At 43.2% G+C, this 26,003-nt stretch overlaps 1 protein-coding gene across 1 annotated transcript; it reads right to left on the reverse strand.

Moving 5' to 3' along the window:
- Window positions 1–117: 117 nt before the first annotated feature.
- On the reverse strand, window positions 118–24,685 carry LOC120102462 (NEDD4-binding protein 1-like). The gene is made up of 4 exons (XM_087659855.1): window positions 24,647–24,685; window positions 16,828–17,095; window positions 686–1,040; window positions 118–472 (listed from the first exon to the last, which is right to left on the reverse strand). Exons 1-4 carry the CDS (start codon window positions 24,683–24,685, stop codon window positions 118–120), a joined length of 1,017 nt encoding a protein of 338 aa, XP_087515981.1.
- Window positions 24,686–26,003: the final 1,318 nt, after the last annotated feature.

The following is a 26,003-nucleotide window of genomic DNA, read 5'->3' on the forward strand; positions in this document are numbered from 1 at the left end:
AGCAAATCACCAGGACGGAGAGGGCACTCAGGTCTCTCAAGTAGGGATGAGCCGTCAGAGTCTGGTCGAACATCAGGTTTTGCTCAGCGTCCGGGAAGCCATTCACAAAGGCCACACTCAGAGCGCTTTTCTCTGCAGAATCCTGGTCCTGGGTGAAGCACCAGGGCTTGCTTGGGCTCCCTGGCTATTGTGGCTCTGGATGGCGTGGCCAAATGTGCGCACATCTGACTGGGCATCGAGTTTTGGAGGCGTGTGTAGAAGAAAGGCCTCCCTTCGAAGAAATTCTTCGAGCCGAGGTCCATGTCTTCCCAGAGGGTCGTCAGGAACCATAAATATGTCCCCCACAAAAGTGTACTGAAGCAGCCTTCTTGCGATAATTTCTCTCCAGGACACGGACTCGGTCACAAACTCTCTCAAGTTGTCATTGGTTACAATGATGCCACCAGTCTTTTCTGCTAAGTGGAGCAGGAACCTGTGGTCATGAGAAGCAATACTCTGCCCAAGGTTCTTCCCGGAAATAGTGACAGCTAATAGCCCAAGCTCCCGGAGCTGGCTTAAGAAGTGCTGTTCTGCGGCATCAGGATGCCGAGTGGTTCTCCAGTGTGGGACAAACACAGTGATGTTTCTGTGGCCGAGCTTCCAAAAATATTCAACTGCAATGGCTATGCCACGGCAACTAAAGAACTTGTTCAGACCATGGGCCATTGCAACATTACTGCCATCTATAACAATAGGCTTCAGATCTTCTCTGGCTGGTTCATTTCTTAAGTCCAGCTGGTATGGTGTTTTCAGAATATCTTGAAATCTTTGATCCCGGGTAATGGAGGAATAGATTTGATCGCAGGGTCGGGCCAATCTTGCATCAGTATGTGAAGTTAAGTGCTGGGGCAGCAGAGCTGGGTCGGTTTGGGGAGTCTTTGGCTTGAGGTGAGGAGAGCTGCAAGAGCGAGGAGGCTCTGCACAGTCCGGCTTCCTATTATTAGGACCTGTAATTCCTGTTTGCTCTTGCAAACCATTTTCAGGCCTCTGTTCCCGGGCCGCTGGGAAAGATAGTGCAGATGGTGAACCTGCCTCAGTAAGGTCCGTAAGAGGGGGTGCTTTATGTTCAATGGGCTGTCTGTCTTCAGCCTCGATTTTATCAGGCACCACAGGTTCACAATTAAGCACTTCCTGTTCTCTTGCTTCCTCTGCCGTTGGTCTTTCAAGCCTTTCTAATATCGTGTCTAGTTTTCCTCCTAGCACACCTATTTCTTGTTGTTGCCCGGCTAGCTTTGCAACCTTTTTTGAGAGAATTTCTAGTTGTAGATGTGTATTTTTCAGTTCTTCTAAGAGGAAATATATGAAGATTGCAACTGTAAATTGGTAGAGGCTTATGCCCGAAATCACACATGCAATCAGTAAAGTCAAGGCTTTCTCAACTATCTTCTGGTACTCTCCAATCTTTACACTTGTGTGTGAGGGATCAGCACTGGAATTTTCCATTGGTAATGCAGTCAAAGTCTGCCTATACAAGGAAAAGTGTCTTTTCTGTTGACTTGGTAAGGCTTACCTTGTCTGAGTCCTCTGATCGGTGCCTTGCTCTGGTCTTAAGTCTCCAGTGGTTCCAGAGTTGCAGAATGTCTCTGGGTCCCCTGCAGGACTTGAGGAAATGATTCTTCCTCTGGAGACAACCTCGGTGAATTTCTCTTCTGGAGCTTTCTCTCAGAGGACCTGTGGGCGTCTTGCTGGATAATCACTTTGGGTTTGCCTCCCCCGACTCCCCCGATGTAAACCGCCCAAATAAACCAGATGTACCTTTTAATTGCCAGAAGAAATTGTAGTCTCACCGGCTTAATTTTGAATAAGTTCCTTTTCTTCCTGAATTCTGGTAGAATGGTTCAATTCCAACACCTGTCCGAGATGACTGATTCAACCCGGCCTCTCCAACCTTTACAGGGCTTTGCTCAAAATAATTCTGTCTATTGTTCTGATCTTCTGACTTATTCTTAGCCTCTGCTTTGAATGGTCTATGTACACACTCACAACGGAGCTCCAGTGCACTCCAATGAGCTCAGCTAATGCACTCCCAACTGAAGGCAACTCTGCTAATGGATAAAAACTCTCCGTTCTTTTGCTGTGCTTATATAGGAGAGGTGGGTGTATCCAATCTCTGACACACCCTCTGTACTCTGATTGAACATTTTGTCTGCCTTCCAGTAGGATTATCTTGTTTGGGATTAAAGGCGTGTATGAAGGGTGTGTCCAGAAGGATCACGCTGACCTTGCAATTCCCTAGATGGGATCAGGGCAGCCACTTTGCTGGATCAATTTACCTCCTCAATTGGGGCAGAGGTGTTGGCAGTCATTTGTTTATCCTGACTTGTTGCATGCTTTGTTGGCCAAAGACGGTTTATGCCCAACGCACACAGAAATCAAATACAATCCCATCAAATCAATGCTAGACATCTAAATACTAGAGGAAAAAGAAAGAGTTTTATTTGAGTTCTACCCTGCCGCAGACGACAGTGAATGAGTATGCCCACACACTTGACCTCAGCCCACATGGTACAGACCAGCCCCAGGCACACAGAGCCCTGGCTAGCACTGCACAGCAGTGTCTCAGAATATGTGGTAGTAATATGAACCGCCAAAATGGTGTGTTTACCAAAAAGGACTGTTTGTAGTTGAGGTGTTTCTCCGTCATAGCAAACGCTTTTAAACCCTCTGCTTGGACTATAGATATGCTCTTTTCATACAGCTGGGTTAGATGGAGAGACCAGTGTTTGAAAGGGAAGGTATATTTGAAAAGTAGACTGTGTGATAAAGCACAGGAAGGTGTGATGAAGAGGATATGCCTGAATTGTTTGTGTACAGAGAGAAGAGCCTGGCTGCTTAGAAGAAAGCACTGTGGAGGAGTGTCCATGAGAGAAGACACACTTTTCCCAAGAGGGTTTTGTAGGGACTGGTTGATTAGACGTGGAGGAGGTAGGCAGGAAGAAGTCCAAATGACCTAGTGAGTGGAGGAAGAGGAAGAAGAATGAGGAGGAGGAGGAGCACAAGAAGGAGAAGGAGGACAAGGAGGACGAAGAAAAGGAGGAGGCGGAGAAGAAGAATATTTGATCATAATGTCATGTTACAGGGAGGGGCCTTTTCAGCATCAAATCCCCCATCCGTTCGGAGTCTCATCTGTGCTTGCCTACAGATCGCCTTGTGTCTTCCCACTTGTTCCAGTAAGCTCTGAGGCCCAGAGATTTCCCATTACCAATACACGTCTCTCTATCTCCATGATCCCATACCCTGCCTTACGTGATGACCAACTCGGAACCCTCTGTCCATCTACCCTCAAGCTCTATTTTATTTCTCCTTCTGAGAAGGGTTCAATACTTCTCCAACTTTTCTCTGTGTTGTGCGGCTTTGGAGGTTCTTTGTATCCTGTTTACTTTATCTTGTATTTTACAGGTAATATCCGTTACAGGTGAATAGATACCACATAAGTTATTTGTGTCTGTTTGATCTCACTCAAGATCAATTAGAACTACACCTGAATTCTCAACAGAGGCCCTGAAACACAGAAATTGCTGGGCATGTGTTTTACAGACACCATACAATACAACTGCTCACTTACACTAATATACCCAGAAAAACTTTCATTCTCGACTAAGGAAGGAAAGTAGATTCCCATGACCGATTCTAATATAAACTTTGACTCCCACACACAGCCCTACAAAGAAATTAGAAATAAACCTGGAACTGGAGGAGGATTGCTATGTTTGAGAAAACGGGGTAGATAATTTCTCAGCACCAAAAAGAAAAGTGGAAAACAAACACACAAACACAGGCACAACCTCCCACTCCCACACACACACTGCTGCCACAACCAAAACCATCAGCACCACAACAGTTATCCAAGTTACCGACATTAACCATCATTAGTTATTAACATCTTTCAGCATGGAAGGACTCAACTCCAACCTAACAGGCAAAAGATAATACAATGGATGCAAAAGAAATTCTTCAATCTGCTACACACGAGAATCATACCTCAGCAACAAAGGCAGTTGCAGCTTTGGAATAAAGCCCTGAATTTAAAATTCCAAGCAATCTGACACACCCAAAAAGCTGGAGCAGACATGTGAATGTCGAGGAAAATAGAATTTCTACCACGTTGAGTCAAAAGACATGGTGAGGGAGATATTATACCCATCAAAGATAAACCCACCGAGATTACATCTTGATTGTGCCCCAAACACTAGCACACTCAGAACCATAAAAGAAACATTACTCCAGCTTGAATTTTTAGAGAAAACCACACATTAATAGTAGGAGATCTCAGCACCACACCCTATCCAATTATTATAAATTTACAAGAATCTTTTCCTCCTATTCCTTTGCATCTTCACGGATGAAAAACATTCTGTTTGGTTGGTATGCTTGTAGTTTTAAGGAACCCATGCATCCATATCATTGGAAAGTTTAGTCTCACTGAAGGACAGTTCCACCACAGTGTGTAAGAAATGTATTGCTGCTTCAAAATAAGAAGGTAGGAACCATCCCCCATGACCTCAAGCTCTATTGCAGAGCAATAGAGATAAAGAGTGCCCAGTACAAGGAAAGGCAGGAGGATCAAGGGAATAGAATTGAAGACCTGGGAATCAACTCACCCACCTAAGGTCATTTGACCTTTGCAAAGGAGCTAAAATCACCCAATAGAAAAAAGACCTAATTTTCAAGAAATGGTGCTCTTTCCAGTGGAAATCCCCTTGTGGAGGAATGGAAAATGATACATTCTCATCTCCTTGTACAAAGCTCAACTCCAAGTAGATCTAAGACCAACATGTAAAACCAGATACACTGAAACTAAAAGAAGAGAATGTGGGTCAGATCCTGGAACTGAGAGGCAAAGGGGAAAGAAAGTCACTTGGTCAGAAGGCAAATGGTTTATGTTCTAAGGCCAAAAAGGAAAAGAAAAAATTCAAACAAATACCAAATCAAAAAAGAAAGAAAATCCCAAACGATAAAAAATGAAAACATCAATAACAAACTGACAAAAAGAACAAAGCAACAAATGGGACCACATGAGTGTGGAAAGATCCTGAAAGTAATATGGCCGTGTAAATAGGGACAAAACAGAGACCAACTGAATGGGGAAAGAAAGTTCTTACCAACCCTCCATCCAATAGGAGGCTAATATCTACACTCTACAAAGCTCTCAAAAATTTAGAATGCAGATAGCAGAGTAAGCCAAATAAAAATGGGGAAATTAAGAAAGAACCTTAAGTGGGGAATACGGAATGGCCCCGAAGCAATTAAAAAAAAGGTTAAACATACTCAGTACTCAAGTAAATGCAAATACAAACAACTCTGAGCGTTTGTCTCCCAACAGGCCGAGTGGCTAAGTTCAAAACTCAGGTGACATCAGATGCTGGGAAGGATGTGGAGACAAATGAACCGTCCTCCAATCTTGGTGGGACCGCAAGCTGGTAGAAGCACTCTGGAAATCAGTCTGGAAGTTCCTCAGAAATGTGGAGTTGATACTCCCTTCCTGGGCATATCCCCAAAACTTGCTCCACCCTAGAACAAGGACGCTTTCTCCTCTATGCTCAAAGCACCCTTATTCATACTAGCGAGAAGCTGGAAAGTACCCAGATGTCTTTCAGCAGAGGAATGTATGGAGAAAATGTGGTATGTTTACTCAAGGGAGTACTACTCAACTATTTAAAAGAAGGACTTTATGAAATTCGTAGGCAAACGGGTAGGACTAGGAAAATATCATCATGAGTGAGATAACCTAAAAAGCTTCTTCACGGTGTTTCTTAATCTCATAGTCCTCCCTTATGGCCCACCACACATCAGAGAAAGTGTACAAGAAAGGATAATGTGAACATGGACCAGTTTAGAAAGGTTCAATTTTTCCTTTTATTATACTTTAGTCTTACATTTACAGTCCAGTCACCATCCCCATGCCATTCCACACTCATCCCAGAACACCTCCCACCACACACTGTCCAAGGAGCTGTTCCCCAATACCTCTCCCCACCAACCAGACCTCCCCACTCCCTGAGGCCTCAAGTCTCCCTCGGCTTAGTTGCATCTATTCTATGCGACCTGAAAAGGCAGTCCTCTGGAGTATATGTTTTGGAGGCCTCCTCTCAGAAGATATATGCTGTCTGGTTGGTTGCTTGTTCTCTAAGATCTTGAGGATCCAGGTTAGTTGAGTCTTTTTGGTCTTCCCGAGGGGCCTCCATGCTCCTCAGATACTCCAGCTTTTCCTTAAGACAACCCCATTTCTCTCTGGCTTCTGTCCAATGGTTGTGTGAAAGTATCTACAGATGAATTCGTAAGCTGCTGGTTGGGCCTCACAGAATGCCGCCATGTGAGTCTCCTTTCTGTAAGCAGACCAATAGTTGTTTCCTTGGAGCAGCCACACCTAGTTTGTCCAGAAAGTGGCAGCTCAGTCTGCTAGCAAACACTTCAGGGATATAGCAGCAGTCCAATTTGCTAGAGTCAGGATAGCAATCAAGGACCAGCAGCTGTGGCAAAAGCCAGCAGTGGCAGCCAGACCTCAGGTTAAGCATGCTTCAGCAGGAGGAAGACCAGGAGAGATTCTCAGCTGTCCTTCTCTCAGGGAATGGAAGACCACTGAAGAAGACACGAGACCCTCAAGTTCTATTTCTATCCCTCCATATATATCACCTGTGCTCAATAAGTCTATCCTCAGCACATCTGTCAGCTGATATCACTCTGCCAATCAGTTCAATCCCACAGAAGCTGCAAGTCCAGTGCCGGAAGGTTTTGTTGGACTGTTCTCGGTGGAGTTCAGGAAGAGGTAGCTCAACCAAGCAATGCAAGGAAGACAGATGAGTCCATGCATTTCGTTTGCCTGGATTCTTTCATCAACATCACTCGTCTCTTTTGTTGCTGGCTTTCCTTGAACATTCTCCCTCCCATGTTTCCTTCAGCTGTACCTTTCCTTCCACTCTCTGTTCCACCGAGCCCAGCCAAAGGACGTTCCAAAAACCCTTAAGGTTCTACTTCCGTGAGGCAGCATTCTTCAGTGTCTTTCGGGGAGTACTCATTTCCCCTTGCTGTGGAGCGAGCATCTCATGTTGTATACAGCACATATCCCCTTCCCTTTTGTTTTCTATCCCAATGAACGTTTCACTGGGTTCCTTCACATTATGGCACTTCCCTCAGTTATTCCATATTAATTTGCAAATTCCTCTTTCTAACTCTTTGAAGTATTGAGTTTGATTTTGAAGCTGATTTCAATGAGTCTGTAGAGTTCTTTTAGCCAGGTATATTTTTACAATAATCATCCTGCCAATCCACAATCATGGTAGGTCTTTCCATGTTCTGAGATCTTCTTCAATTTCTTCCTTCAGAGACTTGAAGTTCTTGTCATACAGATTTTTCAATTGCATTGTTTGAGTCACACCATGGTTATGTTATTTGTGACTATTCTGAAAGGTACTGTTTCCCTAATTTCTATCTCAGCCTCTTTATAGTTTGAGGAGAGAAAAATTACTGATTTGTTGGAGTTAATTTTATACACAGCCACTTTGCTGAAGTTGCTTATCAGGCCTAGTAGTTCTCTGGTGGAACTTTTGGAGTCACTTAAGTATACTATCGTATCATCTGCAAATTTTGATATTTTGACTTCCTCCTTTCCAGTTTGTATCCTTAGGCCTCCTGTTGTTTTCTGATTGCTAAGGCTAGGACTTCAAGTACTGTATTGAATACTAAGTGAGAGAGTGGGCATCTGTGTCTACTTTCTCATTTACTGGGATTGCTTCAAGTTTTTCTCCATTTAGTTTAATGTTAGCTACTGGTTTGCTGCATTTTGCTTTACTATGTTTAGGTATGGACCTTGAATTCCTGACCTTTCCAAGACTTTTAACATGATGTGGTGCTGAATTTTGTCAAATGTTTTTCTTTGAGTTTGTTTACATAGTAGATTATATTTATGGATTTCCATATATTGAGCCATCCTTGCATACCTGGCATGAAACCTACTTGATGATGATGGATGATCCTTTGAATGTGTTCTTGGATTCAGTTCGTGAGATTTTATGCATCAATATTCTTAAGGGAAATTAGTCTGAAGTTCTCTTTCTTTGTTGGGTCTTTGTGTGTTTTAGGTATAGCCATAACAGTAGCTTCATAAAAGAAATTGTGTAGTATTCCTTTTGTTTCTATTTTGTGGATTAATTTGGACAGTATTAGTATTAGGGCTTCCATGAAGGGGTGATATAATTCTCAACTAAACACACCTGGTCCTTTGTGCCTTTTGATTTTGAGAATTTTAATACCCACTTCTATTTCTGAAGAAGTTATGGGATTGTTGAGATGGTTTATCTGATCCTGAATTAACTTTGGTACCTGATGTCTTTCTAAACATTTGTCCGTTTCATCCAGATTTTCTAGTTTTGTTGGTATAGTTGTTTGTAGTAGGTTCTGTTCATTTATGAATTTCCTCAAATTCTGTGGTCACTTCTCCCCTTTCATTTCTGATTTTGTTAATTTGGATACTGTCTTTATGCCCTCTTGTTACTCTGGCTAAGTGTTTATCTATTTTGTTGTTTTTCTCAAAGAATAAGCTCCTGGTTTTGTTGGTTCTTTGTACAGTTCCTTTTGTTCTACTTGGTTGCTTTCAGCCCTGAGATTGATTATTTCCTGCCATCTACTCCTCTCATGTGTATTTGTTTCTTTTTGTTCTAGTACTTTTCAATGTGCTGTCAAGCTGCTAATATATGCTCTCTCCAAGTTCTTTTTGGAGGCACTCAGAGCTATGAGTTTTCCTGTCAGCACTGCTATCATTGTGTCTGAAAATGTGGGAATGTTATGTCTTAATTTTCATTAAAGTGCCTTCTCCTAGCTACCTGAGGATTCCAATCCTCTCCTGTGTGCCTGCAGATGAAGATGCAATACTCTCAGCTCTTTTATCACCATGCCTGGCTGGAAGCTATCATATTCCTGTCTTGATAATAATGGAATGGACCTCTTAACCTGTATGCCAACCATGCTTAAATGTTTTCTCTTAAAGAGTTGCCTAAGTTCTATTGACTCTTCACATCAGTGGAAACCCAAATTAAAACAGTAGATATCAGAGAACTCACTTATAAGTAGGCCCACAATAGCACAAGATTTTTTTTACCCATTGGTGGTGGCAAATGTCATTCAAGCCAGAGTTGAAAGGAGGGAACTTCAATTAAAAAAATGCCTTGATAAATGAAGATGTAAGTCATTCTCTTAATTAGTAAGGGAAGGTACAGGGCACAGCCGATTGTGCAAGTTGGCATGCTTTGTCTGGTGGTCCTGAGTTCTAGAAGAGAAAGTGAGACTAAGCCATTATTAGCATGCCAGTAACGTCACTTCTTTTTAATGGTCAGCACAGATGTTCTGAATTTTATGCTGATACGACTTGTATGGACCTTTGCTATATGCTCATCAATCATGGTGTTCCCAGGTATGAAATCGATAAGAAGCCTACTGAATTTCCCTTTGTCCTTTATATGCAGAGAGAACTTTACAAACAAAGGAAAGAAAGATTACATTAGATCAAGGTAAAAGGCAATCTTTGCTGAAGAACTAATTTCTAGACATGAGCCATCTTGCAGACTCAGAACTTGTTTCCTACTCTGAGGAACAAAAGGTAGCTGGGTTTCCCTGAAGAATGGCGATGAGATAGTTATAAGTTTTTATGTAAACCTTTCTACACGTCTTCCCCACAAGGATCTATTTCCTTTTACAAGAGAACATTGGGGTAAGGAATCCAAGCAGATATTCTGGAGTCTAGTGGATACTGGATCTGAATTGATGATGATTCCATGTGATTCCAAGAAACACTGTGTCCTCCAGTTAAGCTGGAAGCTTTTGGAAGCCAGATGACTAATGGACATTGTTTGATTCATTCTGTGGTTATTTCCTCAGTTTCAGAATGGATACTTGGAACAGATATACTTAGAAGATAGCAGATCTCATACTGGTTCCAAGGTCATGCTAAGTCAAAGCTCTGATACTTGGAATGTCTGAACAGGAGCCTTTAGTGTCACCTGTTCCAAGAAAATAGTGAATCAAGAGTAGTATTATATTCCTGGAGGAATTAGAAAAATTGTGCCATCATCGAGAACTTGAAAGATACAGTGGAGTTGGTTCTCCCTATATTTCCCTTTAATTCTCTTATCAGGCTAGTAAGAAGACAGATAGGACTTAGAAAATGTGAGTTGACTATCAAAAATTAAATCAAGCAGTAATTCCAAATGCAACTGCTGTACAAGTATTGTATGCTCTCTTGGGCAATGTAAAATATCTCCTGGGATATGGTTTATAGCTCTTAATCAAGTAAATGCTTATGTCTCAGTTTCTGCTCACAAGGGGAACCAAAATCATTTATAGATTTGCCTATAGGATATATTAAGTCTCCTGATATGAGTCATAACTTAGTTAGAAGGGAACTTGTATGTCTCTTGCACAAATATTATATTGTTGCAATAAACTGAAGGAATTATGTTGATTGAGTCAACTTAGAGTGAGGCATCAACCACTTTTGACTCATTGGTAACACACACACATACACACACACACACACACAAACACACACAAACACACACAAACACACACGTATCAGAATGGGAAGTATTTAAACAACATTCAAATATTGTCCACCTCAGTGAAAGTTCAGTCATGTTGGACATTGGAAATGCAGAGACATTCCTTGTAAGGTGAAGGATAAGCTACTGTACCTGACCTTTCTCACCTTAAAGAAAGAAGGCACTGATTATGGGATCTATTAGGATCCTGGAGACAGTAGATTACTTACTTGGCTATGATCCTCCACCACATAAACCAAGTGATTTGGAAAGCTTGTAGTTATATGATGAGCTTGGGACATTCAAATATCCTTCAACAGCTCCAGAATGCTCTGCAGGCTGCTCTACCACTTGAAACACATGATCTAGCTGACCCTGTATTATTGAGGTAGAAGTGTCAGAGAGGGATGCCATGGGGGCCTTTGGCAGGACTGTATACTTGTATCACTGAACAAACCAGTGGAATTATGGAACAAGACTACAGCAACAGTTCTCCTTTTTTAAGACTATTCTGTGCCTGTTATAGGGAAATCCAAGGATTTGACATTATGCTAACCATTTAACATACAAAGAAAAATGACCCACATAGTCATGAAGTGGAACTGGAAAGAAACCAATCTATTATCAAATGGTAAAAGTTTATATACATATGGGCCCAAGCAGATCATAAATACACAAGCAGACAATATAAAGAAGGTCCCCAAATGCTTATAGTTTCTATTCCTATTAAAATGCAGTTGCTACAAAATATGCATCCATAGCCTCATATAGTGATTCCTATGATATGTTGACTGAGGAAGAGAAGACTAGGACCTAGTTCATTGATGTTTCTAAATTTTATGCTGGTGCCAGCCTCTTTTCCCAGCCATTCTTATCATTGCTCATTTGGAACAAAAACAAAGTGGCCATGGTAGCAGAGATGTGTTTATTCATTTATGTGCTCATCAATATGAACTTTCACTCACCAAGTCAGACCTGGGCACAACTAAAGCTGAATACCAGGTTTGCCAACAGCAGAACTCAACACCTAACCCCAGATATGGTACCATTTCCTGGGCTGGCCGGTCTCCAAGCTGTTGTAATGTGCACTATGTTGGACCATGTCCTCTGTGGGGAGGAAATACCTTGTTCATTCTGGAGTACATTCTGGAACACATTGTTTTTGCCAAAACCATAATCTGTACACTTACAAAAATCATATCCACCATCCTGATCTTACATACAGTATTTCATTTACTAAGGAATTCATTTTTCAGCCATATTGCACACCATTCTGAAAGAGCTGGAATAATAGAAAGATGCAGTGGCTTTTATGAAGACATGGTTGGAGAGCCATGGATACCTGGGTCAAGGTTCTTCAGAACTCAGTATGTGGGTTAAATCACAGTTCAATGTATGATAGGGTTTCTCCCATATCCACTGTCCAGGAATCAAAGGTAGCAAAGAATATCCTTACTGGCCTACAACAAAATTTTTCTTTCCTGTACCAGAGACAGTAAGATCTGTTGTTCTAAAAGGTGTGCTTCAAAAGGACGGAAGTCTTCCTCTTATGAGTCACAATGAACATTCCTTTGAAATTTAAACCCAGATTTCTTCCTGGTCATTTTGGGCTTCTGTTGACCTTAACCTAATAGACTAAGAAAGGAATAACAGTGATAACAGGGGTAACAGTAGATCACCATGGAGAAACTGTATTTCCTCTCCACAATGTGGGGGGAAGATTATGAAGAACACCTCTTAGTAGTATCATGTCCCCTTAATAATGTCAATGGGAAACTATAATGGCTTAATCTGGGCAGAAGTTCAAAGTGAAAAGACCCTTTATGAATAAAGGTATGGGTCACTTCTTCAGGAAAGAAGTCAAGATCTGCTGACATGCTTGTGGAGAATGGTAGAAATACAAAATGAGCAGTAAACGAGATAGGTATATATATCATCAAAGGCCACTAGACCATCTATAGAAATGATGATTACAATAGATAGGAATGTTGCTATCCATGTAAAGAGATATTTTGTATTCTTTAATTTCTTTAAGATCAATTCAAAGACTATCAACAGTTATCATATTTAAGTTTGAGATAGTAAAAGGATGCTTCGTAAAGGACACTGAACTACCCTAATTCACAATTTGTTTGTGGTTTTCCTAGGGGAAAGGTTATCATGTTAGGCATCATTTTGTCCTTATTATTGCTTATGCCTTCGTAAGAGGGATGGTTATATCATGTTAGCTGTATTTATAACCTGGTTATAGTTTTCATTTTGACATGAGATACAATTTTTGTCAAGTTAAAGAAGCGTGGATTTGGATGGTTATTGTTGGCTTTCAACTTCACTATATTTGGAATAAACTACAATCCAGAAAAAGAAGGCACACCTGTGACCAGAATGTTGAGAATGGAAAAAACAAGCCTCTGATCCATATCTTGATGTGGGATGATGCATAGACCTAATTCAGATTGATACTCACTTTAAATCCAGATGGTAAGAGTTTAATATGGACTCTATCTGCTGCTGGAATAGGAATGCTTTTTTATTTGCCTGCTTGCTGTTACTTGGTCAGCATATCTACCAAGGACTATTTCTTCAGACCACCAGTTTATACACAAAACCAGCTGAATCACCCAATTTTGAGAGATTGGACTGATAGGAAAAAGTTGAAGATTGCCCCCTAGACAAAAGTTGAAGCCAAAATGAGCCATGGAATTGCCTGTTCCAGGAACTAGCTGACCACAGATAGAGTAAGTAATTGCACCAGCTGGTTCAGCCACTTTGTTCCAGAAACTAGCTAACCATAATAGCAAGTCACCATAATAGCTGCTGACTACAATAGTATCAGGATCTGGTAAATCATAGTGTTGGATTAAAATCTTAAAGAACAATCATGAGAAACAAGAGGTTCTTCATGGTGCTTCGGTAACAATCATGAGAAATAGGAGGTTCTTCCTTGTGATTTGATATGGTTTTTCCTTAAATACCCCTTCTCCCAACCATTCGAGGTCAAACTCCTCTACCCCTGTGTGGGCTACATGTCTCGACCCCAGTGCGCTGGTATCTGTCTTCCCTATCAATAAACTACATGGTGATTACAACAAGATCATTGTCTTGTGAGTTTTTTGGGGGTAGCATCATCTGCAGACTTGAAGGAGGGTCTCCCGCCTTTGGCGGTCTTACATTTTGAGCCTGGTCTGGGATCAGTGATCACCCTGGTCTATGGAGATAGACTTCAATGTTTAGATATTGTCTGTTTGTTTGTGTTTCTGTGCTGGCTGAATTCTGGTTCTGTATTTGCATGCGAGTTCTGATTTTGCAGTCACTCGTGTCTCGGGTAGAGGCGGAGGTGCGTGAGTATTGGTAGGTGTCCCAGAGGCTCACTGACTGCACTGCCCTGGGAGACTTCCCAGGAGGTTTGTAGGGACCCCAGGGATTCAGGGGTGATTCCTGTCTTGGTGCTGGTGAGGATACATTGATTCTCCTGGAGTTGGAGAAAAGTCCCACCCTCCCAGCTGTCTGGGTGCTGGTGAAGACAAAGTAGTTCTGCTGGACTAGAGCAGCGAAACGTCCTTCCAGCCGTCTGTTTTTCCAGACTGGTCTTGCCTGTCTAGGTGGAGAGGGATGTCTGTTAGTCTCAGTCTGTGTGTCTTAGGTCTCTGTGATCTTGGGACTGTGATGATGGGACAGACTGTGACGACCCCTCTGAGTTTGACCCTGGACCACTAGACAGTCAGATCTGTTAGTTTGTCTCTTTGCTTTCTGTGTTTATGTCCTGTGTTATTTTTGACGATGGGACAGACTGTGAAGACTCCTCTGAGTTTGACTTTAGATCACTGGACTGAGGTTTGGGCTAGAGCACACAACCTGTCAGTTAAGATTAAGAAAGGACCATGGCAGACTTTTTGCTCCTTGGAGTGGCCAGCATTTGATGTCTGCTGGCCTCCAGAAAGCACCTTTGACTTAATCATTATTTTCGATCTGCTCTCCTTCTTCTGTCTTTGGTGTCCCGTTGGGAAGGAGGAGTGATATGGAATCTGTTCTCCTTCAGCTGTCTTTGGTGAGGTCACGGAAGCTCCCATCTGAATCAGTTCAGTTTTGTGGTGATCTCGCAGCGGTCGCTTGTTTTTTGTTGTTGTGAGTACTTCTGTTTTTGTCTCCTAATTTTTGATTGTCTTTTTAGTGTGACTGAATGCTATTTGTCCCCTTTGGCGTACCTCTATTTTATGGGGTCTGTTTTTGTTTTCTCACCATTCCAGTTGACATGCTTTTTAGTAGCTGTTAGATGGATGGAAGGCCCTCACTTCTGCCTGTTGACTTCAACACGCCTGATGTTTGGGAGGGCCTGGTCTACTGCCAGGCTCCAAAGGTGGGTCTCTGAGGGCCTGAAAAATATCCCACCAATTTGGCTAAGGTATGTAAAGATATGAAGAGAAAGATGCCGCAAGTTGAAAGGTCAAGCTAAATCACTGAGAGTTAGTGTAAGTTGTAGAGAAAGTGAAGTTAGAGAGACTGAGGAAGAGAAGCAGGAAAGAAAAGAGAAAAAGGGAAGAAAGAGTAGATTGGTTGTAGAAAGCTGCAAGGTCCCGCGCCCTGGGGATGGTGCCAGTTTCTGCCTTCTGCTCCTTGTGGAAAACAAGTCCAGTTTCTGTCATCTGGTCATTGAGCAAAACAAGTCCGTTTTCCGTCTTCCGCTCATTGAGAAAAACAAGTCCTTGAGAAAAACAATTCCTTATTTGGCTGTTCCTGCTTGGCCTGGTCGCTTCCGCATAGTACAACCTATCTGCTGTCCCCACATGGCTTGCTAGGATTGGCCAGTGCTAGCTATTTAAGTGTGGTGCAGGGATTTCCCGGGGTTAGAAGATTGTATCAAGGTTCCTGAGTAAAGCTGCTTGAAGAAGATCTTCGCTGGTCGAGTCTTCCTTGCTGGTCGAGGTTGGGCGCGACAAGTGGTGGCAACCATTTGGGGAAGGAGATCAGAACTTCTCGCAGTCAGGGCAGCGCTGGAAAAGTTCCCAAGGTAAGTTGGGACGATGAGGGCTGCGGGAAATTAGCGGCTATAAAGTTTCATGGTAGTGAGCAAGAAAGTTCGCAGTAGTAGCGAACCAAAGGTAAAGTTCAAGGTAGTAGCGAACCGAAGGTAAAAACAGGCAGCCTTGTAGTTGATGGACTTTTTCATCCTCCTTATTTTGTGGCTGCTTCTAAACTTCCTTTTTCATTTAGGAATCATTTTTGCCTATTGCTGTGATGGGAAATTCACAATCCCACCCGATTTTTCTGGCTCTTCAGGAGCTGTTTGAATCAAGAAAGTTAAAGATGAAAAGGAGCACCATAGAGAGGTTTCTGAGTGAATGTAAAGCCATTTCACCCTGGTTCACAGTCTTGGGTAATCTTTCTGTTGCTTGTTGGGACAAGCTAGGCGAATACTTAGACTTTGCATGGTCCCAAGGAACCTTAAAACCAGGAGTTCGCCTAGTTTGGTGTCTAGTGAGTTGTTGCTAGGAGGATCAGATGTGCTGTCAGGAAGTGTTAGAAAAGGGACGTGTGGCTCTTGAAATGCTCCAGGAAGAAAGATCGGAAAAGCAAGGAAGTACGGAAGAAACAGATAAGGAAAGATCAGATACAGACAGAGAGACGGAGGGGATGGATACTGAGGATGAGTTACAGAAATTAATAGGACAAGTGAAAAGACAGACTTTAAGGGCAAAGCATAGGGGATGGGGAAGTAAGTATAAAATGGAGGGTGAATCCACTGGATGACACCCATCTGCTCCTCCTCCATTGAATGCTATAGAAGGGGGAAGTAGAAGCCAGGGGCATACTTTCTGCCCAGAAGTGTGGAAGGCAGTCCGCACAGAACTACATCTGGCCTATCCTGTTTATGTGGATGCTAATCAACAAAGGTATCATGAACCTTTAGACTTTAAGGTGATCAAGTCCCTGGTGGAATCAGTTAGGACATATGGTATTACGGCCTCATTTACCATAGCTCAGGTTGAGGCCTTACACAGATTTTGCATGACTCCTAGTGATTGGACTAACCTTGCTCGGGCCTATCTTAGTCCGGGACAGTATTTGGACTGGAAAGCTTTTCTTATTGAGTTTGCTAATGAACAGGATGCTGCTAACTTGGCAGCAGGGGGAGGCCAGGCTGCCTGGGATAGAGATATGCTGCTGGGTCAGGGACACTAGGCCAATGCTCAGACAGGGTATCCAGGACAGGTTTACCAGCAGATTAATGAAGTTGCAACAAAGGCATGAAAATCCTTACCTAATAAGGGAGAAGGGTCACCAAGATCCTTCAAGGACCTATGGAGCCATTCTCTGACTTTGTAGCCCGATGTGTGGAAGCAGCGGAGAGAGTCTTTGGAGACCCCGATACTGCTATGCCCCTGATTAAACAGTTGGTCTATGAACAGTGCACAAAGGAATGTCGAGCCGCTATCACTCCTTACAAGAACAAGGGACTTGAGGCTTAGATGAAGGTCTGTAGAGAAATAGGGGGACCTTTGACTAATGCTGGACTTGCGGCTGCGGTTCTGCAGATGACGCAGAGAAAAGAAGGAAGCTCAGGAGCGTGTTTTAAGTGTGGTAAACAGGGTCACCTAAAAAGGCAATGTCCAGAAAGGAGAAGTCTAGTCAGTACGGGAAGTGGCCAACACCCAAGGCAACCAGGGCTGTGCCCCAAGTGCAAAAAGGGGAACCATTGGGCTAATGAGTGCCGCTCAGTAAAAGACATCAATGGGCAGCCTCTTAGCTCAGGTTTTGGTGGAGCATGTCCAAAAAATGGACAGTGGGGCCACGACCCCAGGGCCCACAAATATATGGGGCAGTCGAGAATCAGGATGTAGAACAGAGTTAAGAGAGATGGCCATCTCTTTGCCATCCGAGGGGCCAAGGAGAGCCACTATGGGCTCTGCAGGACTGGATCTCCGCTCCACCACCAGACTCGTACTAACTCCTTCGATGGGGGTCCAGTTGATAGAAACTGATTGTAAAGGACCTCTTGATCCTGGCACAGTAGGGTTACTTATAGGGAGATCATCTACAGTTTTAAAAGGACTGCATGTCCATCTAGGAGTTATTGACCCAGATTATACCGGGGTAGTCAAGATCATGGTAGAATCACCAAAAGGGATTACTGCCATTTCCCCTGGGGACAGAATAGCCCAATTATTACTTTTACCTAGCCTTCATGAAAGGTTTGCAGCCCAGTCTAGAGAGAGGGGAGAGAAGGGTTTCGGTTCCACAGGCTCAGACCTTACATTTTTAGCCTTGGGTTTAGACCAACGCCCAGTAATGGAGCTAAGGGTAGATGGTAAAAGGATCCTAGGATTGTTGGATACAGGGGCTGATAGAAGTATAATAGCTCAAAAAGATTGGCCCTGTGGATGGCTAGTACAGACCTCATCTCAAACATTACAAGGTCTTGGTTATGCAAGAGCTCCTGATATGAGTACAAGACAATTGAGTTGGAGAGATCAAGAAGGGCATTCAGGAGTTACGCAACCCTATGTGTTGGATTTGCCCATTTCCTTTTGGGGAAGGGATCTGTTGAAAGACATGGGGTCAAATTGATCAACGAATATTCTGATACTTCACAAAAGATTATGAAAAATATGGGTTATTTGCCTGGTAAAGGAATAGGGAAGTACCTGCAGGGTAGGATTAGCCCTATAACTGCCCAACAGAGAGAATGGAATCAGAACCTGGGTTTTTCCTAGGGGCCGCTGAGGAAGGCATTCCCATTACCTGGAAGACAGAGGAACCGGTGTGGGTTCCTCAGTGGCCACTTTCCTCTGAGAAGCTTGCCGCAGTTAAAGCCCTGGTAGATGAACAGCTGGCTATGAAGCATATAAAACCATCAGTGTCACCTTGGAATACCCCAATATTTGTGGTTAAAAAGAAGTCAGGGAAATGGAGACTGTTGCATGATTTATGAGTTATTAATCAGCAGATGCAAATCATGGGCCCAGTGCAACGCGGGCTTCCTCTTTTATCCTCTCTGCCAGCCTGTTGGCCTGTTGTAGTGATTGATATAAAAGACTGCTTTTTTTCCATACCTCTTTGTCCAAGGGATAGTGAAAGATTTGCTATTACTGTTCCATCATGCAATCATGAAGGACCTGATCAAAGATATGAATGGGTGGTTTTACCACAGTGTATGGCCAATAGCCCTACTATGTGTCAAATTTTTGTGGGCAACGCCATCGCCCTATAAGACAAAAGTTTCCAGCACTGAGATGCATCCATTTTATGGATGATATCCTTTTAACTGTGAAGAATGAAGAGATTTTAGATTTAGCATATGGAAATTTAGTTAAATTCCTAGAAGGTAAAGGATTGATTATTGCCCCTGAAAAGGTACAAAAGGGCAATCTTGTAAATTATTTAGGAGCAAAAGTAAGCCCTTATATCATTATCCCCCAAAAGGTTGAATTGAGGAAAGATAATCTTAAGACTCTTAATGATTTTCAAAAATTATTGGGAGATATTAATTGGGTCAGATGTTATTTAAAATTACCAAATTATGAATTAAAGCCATTGTAAAATATCTTAGTTGGGAATTCGGCCTTGGATTCTCCTAGACAATTGACTGATGAAGCAAGGGAACCTTTAAAGAAGGTTGAAAAAGGATTACAAGGTGCAATGTTGCATCGATGGGAGGAAGGTGCAGACATTGTGCTATGCATTCTAGCCACCTACATGCAGCCCACAGGATTGTTGTGGCAAGATGGCTCTCTGCTTTGGGTTTATCCCAGAGCTTCTCCAGCTAGATCAGTAGAGTATTATCCTACAGCAGTTGCACGATTAGCCCTGAATGGGATCCAACAGTGCATACAATATTTTGGTGTTTCCCCAACCTCAATCATAGTGCCCTATACAGGTCAGCAGATGAAGATCTTGTGTGGTACTGTGGATGATTGGGCTATATTACGCTGTGGATTCCATGGAGAGATAGATAATCATTATCCAAAACACCCTTTGCTATCCTTCTTTAAGGAACATCCCGTGATCTTTCCTAAGGTTACCTCCAGTGTTCCTATACAGGGGGCGCCAAACATTTTTACAGATGGATCCAAAAATGGCTGTGGAGCCTATATGATTGACCATCAAGAGCCAATTTTGTGTCAATATCAACCCGGCTCTCCACAAGTAATTGAACTCAAGATTGTGGTAGAAGTGTTTAAAAATTGTTCTTTTGCCTTTAATTTGCTCTCTGATTCATCATATGTTGTTAATGCAGTTAAGATGTTAGAAGTAGCTGGCCCTATTAAAATTAGCAGCATGGTATGCCAGCTGCTGACGGAACTTCAGGAATTGATTTGGGAAAGAGGTCACAAGTTTTTTGTCCAACATATTAGAGCTCATACAGGTTTGCCTGGTCCTCTCAGTGAGGGAAATGATCTTGTGGATAGATGTACCCGAATGGAGTTTATCTTCTTAAGCTCATCATTGGATCAAGCCCGACGGATTTCATCAACAATTTCATGTGCCTACCAAAACCTTACAGCAGAAGTTTCAGCTGTCTTGAGCAGATGCTCGACAGATAGTTTTAGGATGTCAACAGTGTATCACTTTTCACCATCCCCCTAGTGTAGGAGTTAATCCTAGGGGCCTCCTACCCCTAAAGATTTGGCAAATGGATGTAACTCACACATCTGGAGTTGGGACTCTGAAATACATTCATGTTTCTGTGGATAGTTGTTCAGGTGTCATTCATGCTACCCCTATGAGTGGAGAAAAGGCACGCAATGTTATTGGACACTGCCTAGAAGCCTGGGCTGCTTGGGGAAAGCCTCAACACTTAAAAACTGATAATGGCCCAGCATACACTGCCCAATCTTTCAAATCCTTTTGTAAACAGATGGATGTACAGTTGAGCCATGGCCTGCCTTATAATCACCAAGGACAAGGTATTGTTGAGCGAGCTCATCGTACATTAAAGGAGCGCCTAATTAAACAAAAGGGGGAAATAGGCCATGGTAGAACCCCCAAGGAACAGATATCCTTGGCCCTTTTTACTCTTAATTTTTTTAATTTTGGATGATGATGGCCTTTCTGAAGCTGACCGACATCAATGTCGGGCAGGCACGTTGAAAGGCTATGTGAAATGGAAAGATGTGATCACTGGCTTATGGCATGGGCCAGATCCTGTTCTGGCATGGGCGAGAGCGTCTCTTTGTGTGTTTCCTCAGGACCGGCAAGATCCGTTGTGGGTCCCTGAACGATTGACCAGGAAGTGCAACAAGAATGAAGATCCTGCTGTTGCTGTCACTTCTTGGTGTGACCCAAATGCTGGTCAAAACGGAGCCCTAGTGGGGGATGCTACCGGTGTTCCCGAGACTCATGCTGATACGTCGTGACTCTTAAGCCCACTCCTTTAATTTGTCTAAACAGTTGTTAAGTTATCTTTTGGACTGGAGAATTCGGTTTTTTAATGGATCAGCTACGTGTAGCCATTGTGACCGTGAATTCCACATGTGTGGATGCTGGACTGGCTTCGGGATTGTCATCTTGGATTGCTGCTGCTGTGAATCATATAAGGAGTGGGAAGTTATGGGAGCCCTAGCTGGACTCTTGCTGCTGGTCTCCCTAGTGAGCCTGTGGTGTTTGTGCATGATGAGGTTCATACAGAGGCGGCATGTGGCCATGGTCGTGCAGGCATTTGCAGTCATTGAGGCAGGACAGTCCCCCCAGGCATGGCTAACAGTCATATAAGATATATAGCCACCCTTACTCTACTGGGCCCCTGTTTCCCCTGGCATATTCCATCGTCCCTGAGCATATTGAGTGACCCTACTCAGTGACAGGCAACTTCCCTTCTCACTTAAGACATGGAGGCTTGAGGACGACAAGGTAATCCTATGACGGGTACACGAAGGGCCAATCCTAAGACAGGGGGGTCGCCACGCTCAGTATATGCCAGTGTCGTCTTGGTGCCAATAAAACAAAAAGGGGGAAGTGTAGAAAGCTGCAAGGTCCCATGCCCTGGGGATGGTGCTGGTTTCCGCCTTCTGCTCCTTGTGAAAAACAAGTCTTTGAGAAAAACAATTCCTTATTTGGCTGTTCCTGCTTGGCCTGGTCACTTCCACATAGTACAACCTATCCGCTGTCCCCACGTGGCTTGCTAGGATTGGCTAGTGCTATCTATTTAAGTGTGGTGCAGGGATTTCCCGGGGTTAGAAGATTGTATCAAGGTTCCTGAGAAAAGCTCCTTGAAGAAGATCTTCGCTGGTCATGTCTTCCTTGCTGGTCAAGGTTGGGCGTGACAATCGGTGGATTGTAAGAAGGGAGGCACTTGTCTAGAATACCGGCCATAGTACTGGGAGATAGAGATAAAGAGACGCATGATCTAGGCAGACAGAGTACCTGGGAAATAGAAGACCAAGACTATATGGGAGCAGAGAGTTGCAGAGACTTCTGTTGCAGAAAGATCAGTATTGCAAAGAAAAAGGACATTGGGCCCGAGATATCACAAAGAAGAAAGGCAGGAGACCTAAGGTCCTGCCTCTTGAAGATGATTATGGGAGAAGGGGCTCAGACCCCCTCCCCAAGCCTAGGGTAATCCTCAAAGTGGAATGGACCCCTATAGACTTTCTGGTGTATACCAGAGCAGAGCATTCAGTCCTAAAACAATCATCAAAAGAATTAAAAGACAAAAAGACCACAATTGTGGGGGCAACTGTGCAGAAACAATATCCGTGGACCACATCACAAACAGTTGTGCTGGGAAAGGATGGGTGTCCCATTCCTTTCTGTTTATTCCTGAATGTTCTGTGCCTTTGTTGGGAAGAGACTTGTTGACAAAGTTGAAGGCACAGATTCAGTTTACTCAGATAGGACCCAAAGTAAAGTGGGGGTAATCCCACTTCCATGATAATGGCTTTAAAACTAGAGGACAGTAAGCCCCAGACATTAGCAAATGGCCAAAAGAATATCCAAAAGCCTGGGCAAAGACTGGTGGAATGAAGATGGCAGAGAGGGTCCCTCCCATTGTGGTTGGACTGAAATCCAGTGCCTCCCCTATCAGGGTACAACAACACTCGATGTGTCGTGAGGCCAGAAAATGCCAGTACCTTGAAGAACAGCATCAGTAGTAGAGAGCAGGCCTCTCCAGCCTAGAAAGACTCTTATCAGGGCTGTTGCAGTTTTGATTGTGAAGATTCTGTGGTTTTGATTATCTGGGTTAAGAGTCAGTTGTGATTAACAGGATACCAGAACTGTTAAAGTATGTCCTTTGCATTACTGGGACTATTGATGCTGATCAGCTGGAAGAAATTAGTGGTGATTAAGAATAGACCAGCATCATTGATGTGAAATGTTCTGGAAAGTATTTTCTGAGAGCACAAAGGGGCTGTGTTGCAGAGAAGCCAAGGTAGTGTGCTGTGGCTGGACTTAATAGTGTATAAGAGTCACCCAGGTGGTACTGGTTTTGAAGGCATGAAGGAGTCAGGAAGAACAAGTGAGTCTGGGCACTGTGAGAAGCCATGGAAGGCCATTGGTGAAGATACAGCCTCAGTTGCAATTGATGGCCCAGGACTGAAGGTGTCATGCAAAGAAGTTGAGGCTTGGCATCATGAAGAGAGTGTTTGAGAGGCTATTGGAAAAGCCTAGTTGCAGCAGAAGAGAGCAGCATTATGGAGATGCCAGTACCATGAGATGACCAGCAAGAGCAGCAGCAGCAGTGGAGTACATGCATCTGGAACCTAGAAGACAATGTGTGTGCTACAAAGGGCAGAGCTTGAGAAGTGACCTAAGTCCTTGGAGGACTCTAGTAGATTGTAAGTGGATCCCAGACATTGGGCATTTAGAGTTTGATTTTGCTTTGGGTTGTGTTGTGATGATAGTGGTTTTGGTTAGCCTGATCGGTCTTCGGTCAAGGGTATATGAGTAGCTGCGTTCTCCTGCTAGAACCTCCAAACAAGCTCTGATGGTCCATTGTAGGAATGTAGGGTAGTGAAGCTTATGGTCTACCCGAAAACTGTGGACCTTGGTGTGGGCCAGGTAATCCACTAGTTCATGGTCCTCCCTCTCTGCCCCTATCACTTGCCATCATTTGGATGCCCTGATGAAGCCAGCAATTGTGAGTATTATTCATTGCCCAGGATATCAGGAGGGAAGTGATTCAGTGGCATGAGGTAATAACAAAGCAGATCAAGTGGCTCGAGAAATGGCTATGCAGGAGCCTATCCTGGTTGCAGGCCTGCAAGAGACAGACACTGGGAACTGGGATTGGACTAAGGGATTTCCTCACTTAGAATGTACAACAGAAGAAAAGGCCCAAATTGCTTAGAAGAGGAAGGACAATGACACACTTTAGGGGAAAACTATACTCCCCAGAGAATAAATAAAAGACTCCAATGGACTCATTTAGGGGGATAAGAAGCTTATCCAAGTTATATGTAATGTACTTTACGACTTTAGGCAGAGAGACAGTAGAAAACTGTCAGGTATGTCACAGGTGAAAGCTTAACAGACAGACAGGGCAAAGAGACCTAAAGAGTTTATTGGGAAGTCGAAGTTAACTTCGCTGAGATAAAACCAGGAGTGTCTGTAGTTACCTTGGCAGGAATAGATAGAAGGTTTCTCCACCAAGCAAAAGATGGCCTTGGTAGTCATAAAAATATATAGGAAGAGATCTTCCCCAGTTTTGAGTGCCCAAGGTAATTAGGACAGACAACAGCCCTCTTTCATTGCCAAGGTAATCCAGGGTTTTGCAAGGTATTTAGAGGTCCATTGGAAATTACATTACAGACCTCAAAGCTCAGGACAGGTAGAGAGAATAGATAGAACCCTAAGAGAGACCCTGACCAAATTGACCATGGAGGCTGGTGCAGACTGGATGGCACTCCTTCCCTTTTGCTCTCATCAGAGCAAGTGATATTTTTTTGAGATTCAGCCTTACGCCCTTTGAGATCTTATATGGGGCCACAGCTCCTCTGACTGTATTGGATGATGTAACTGAGCCAACATGTCACAGTAATAATGATTTGTATGCCAGGCTAAAAGACCTACAGGTAATACAGAAAGAAGTCTGGACACAGCTAGGAATAGCCTATGTTCTGGGGACAACTGAGCCATCTCACCAATTTCACGTCAGGGAATCCGTCCACGTATGACAACATCGGGCCCAGACACTCGAGCCTTGCTGGAGAGGACCATAACTGATGCTGCTTACCACCCTGACAGCCACCAAGGGTCAGCGCTCACCAGCTGTGTACTAGCTGTTCGGGCTTGGAGCAGAGAAAAAGCTGGATACATCGGAGATGTGAGCTGTAATGCTCACTTGAGGAATGTGCTTTGAAAGCAAGAATTTCATGTTTGCCCTGGGTTCCATCAAGATAGGTCCCCTAATCGCAGGTGTGGGTGTAGGCTTGATTTCTATTGCTAATGATGTAAAGGCATTGCATATGTTAGTACTCCTAACACTTCTTGGGACTGTGCCTCTGGGATCACAACCTCTATTAGTTTAGAAATTCTAAAAGGCAGTTGTGAATTTTGTGTGTGGGTTCAGATAGTGCCCAGAATGGAATTCTGATGCTAAAGACTTACGAAGACACAAAGGAATGGACCTGACAATTATCTTAGAAATGAATTTAGGTGCTAAATTGGAAATGACTCATGATCCTCTTAAGAATAATTGAGTAGTACTCCCTTGAGTAAACGTACCACATTTTCTCCATACATTCCTCTGTTGAAAGATATCTGGGTACTTTCCAGCTTCTGGCTATTAAAAATAAGGCTGCTATGAGCATAGGAGAGGATGTGTCCTTGTTCTACATTGGAGCACGTCTTGGGAATATGCCCAGGAATAGTAATGCTGGGTCCTCAGCTAGTATTGGGTCCACATTTCAGAGGAAATTCCAGACTGATTTCCAGAGTGGTTCTGCCAGCTTGCCTTCCCACCAAGATTGGAGGACAGTTCCTTTGCACATCCTTGCCAGCATCCGTTGTCACCTGAGTTTTTGAACTTAGTGACTTTGACTGTTGGGGTATGAAATCTCAGGATTGTTTGGATTTGCATTTATCTGATTACTAAGGATGTTTGAGCATTTCTTTAAATGCTTCTTGGCCATTCTGTATTCCCCAGTTAAGATTCTTTCTCCAGTTCTATACCCCATTTTTTATTTGGCTTATTCTACTATCTGTATTATAACTTTCTGAGATCTTTGCAGCGTGTAAATATTAGCCCTCTTTTGGATGGAGGGTTGGTAAGATCGTTTCCCACTCATTTGGTCTCTGTTTTGTTCTATTTACATTGCCAATTTAATTACTGAATCCTAGCAAATTTATGTGGTCCCAGTTGTTTGCTTATTGTGTTTTTGTCATTTTAATTTTTTTATCTTTATTAACTTGAGTCCTTCTTATTTACATTTCAATTGTTATTCCCTTTCTTGTTTTCTGGGCCAATATCCCCCTAACTCCTGCTCCTCCCCTTCTCTA

Source organism: Rattus norvegicus, chromosome 4 (assembly GCF_021556685.1).
Source record: "Rattus norvegicus strain SHRSP/BbbUtx chromosome 4, alternate assembly SHRSP_T2T, whole genome shotgun sequence".
Lineage (NCBI taxonomy): Eukaryota > Metazoa > Chordata > Mammalia > Rodentia > Muridae > Rattus > Rattus norvegicus.

Excerpts from the sequence above, each read along its gene's own strand:
- LOC120102462 (XM_087659855.1), bottom strand. The coding sequence starts at position 24,685 with ATGTTGTCATACGTGGACGGATTCCCTGACGTGAAATTG. Across the intron at positions 17,096-24,646 it reads GATTCCCTGACGTGAAATTG|AACCGCAGCCGCAAGTCCAG; the intron begins GTGAGATGGCTC and ends CGTCATCTGCAG. Across the intron at positions 1,041-16,827 it reads TGACCCTTCTCCCTTATTAG|CGGCCCGGGAACAGAGGCCT; the intron begins GTAAGGATTTTC and ends TATCTTTCCCAG.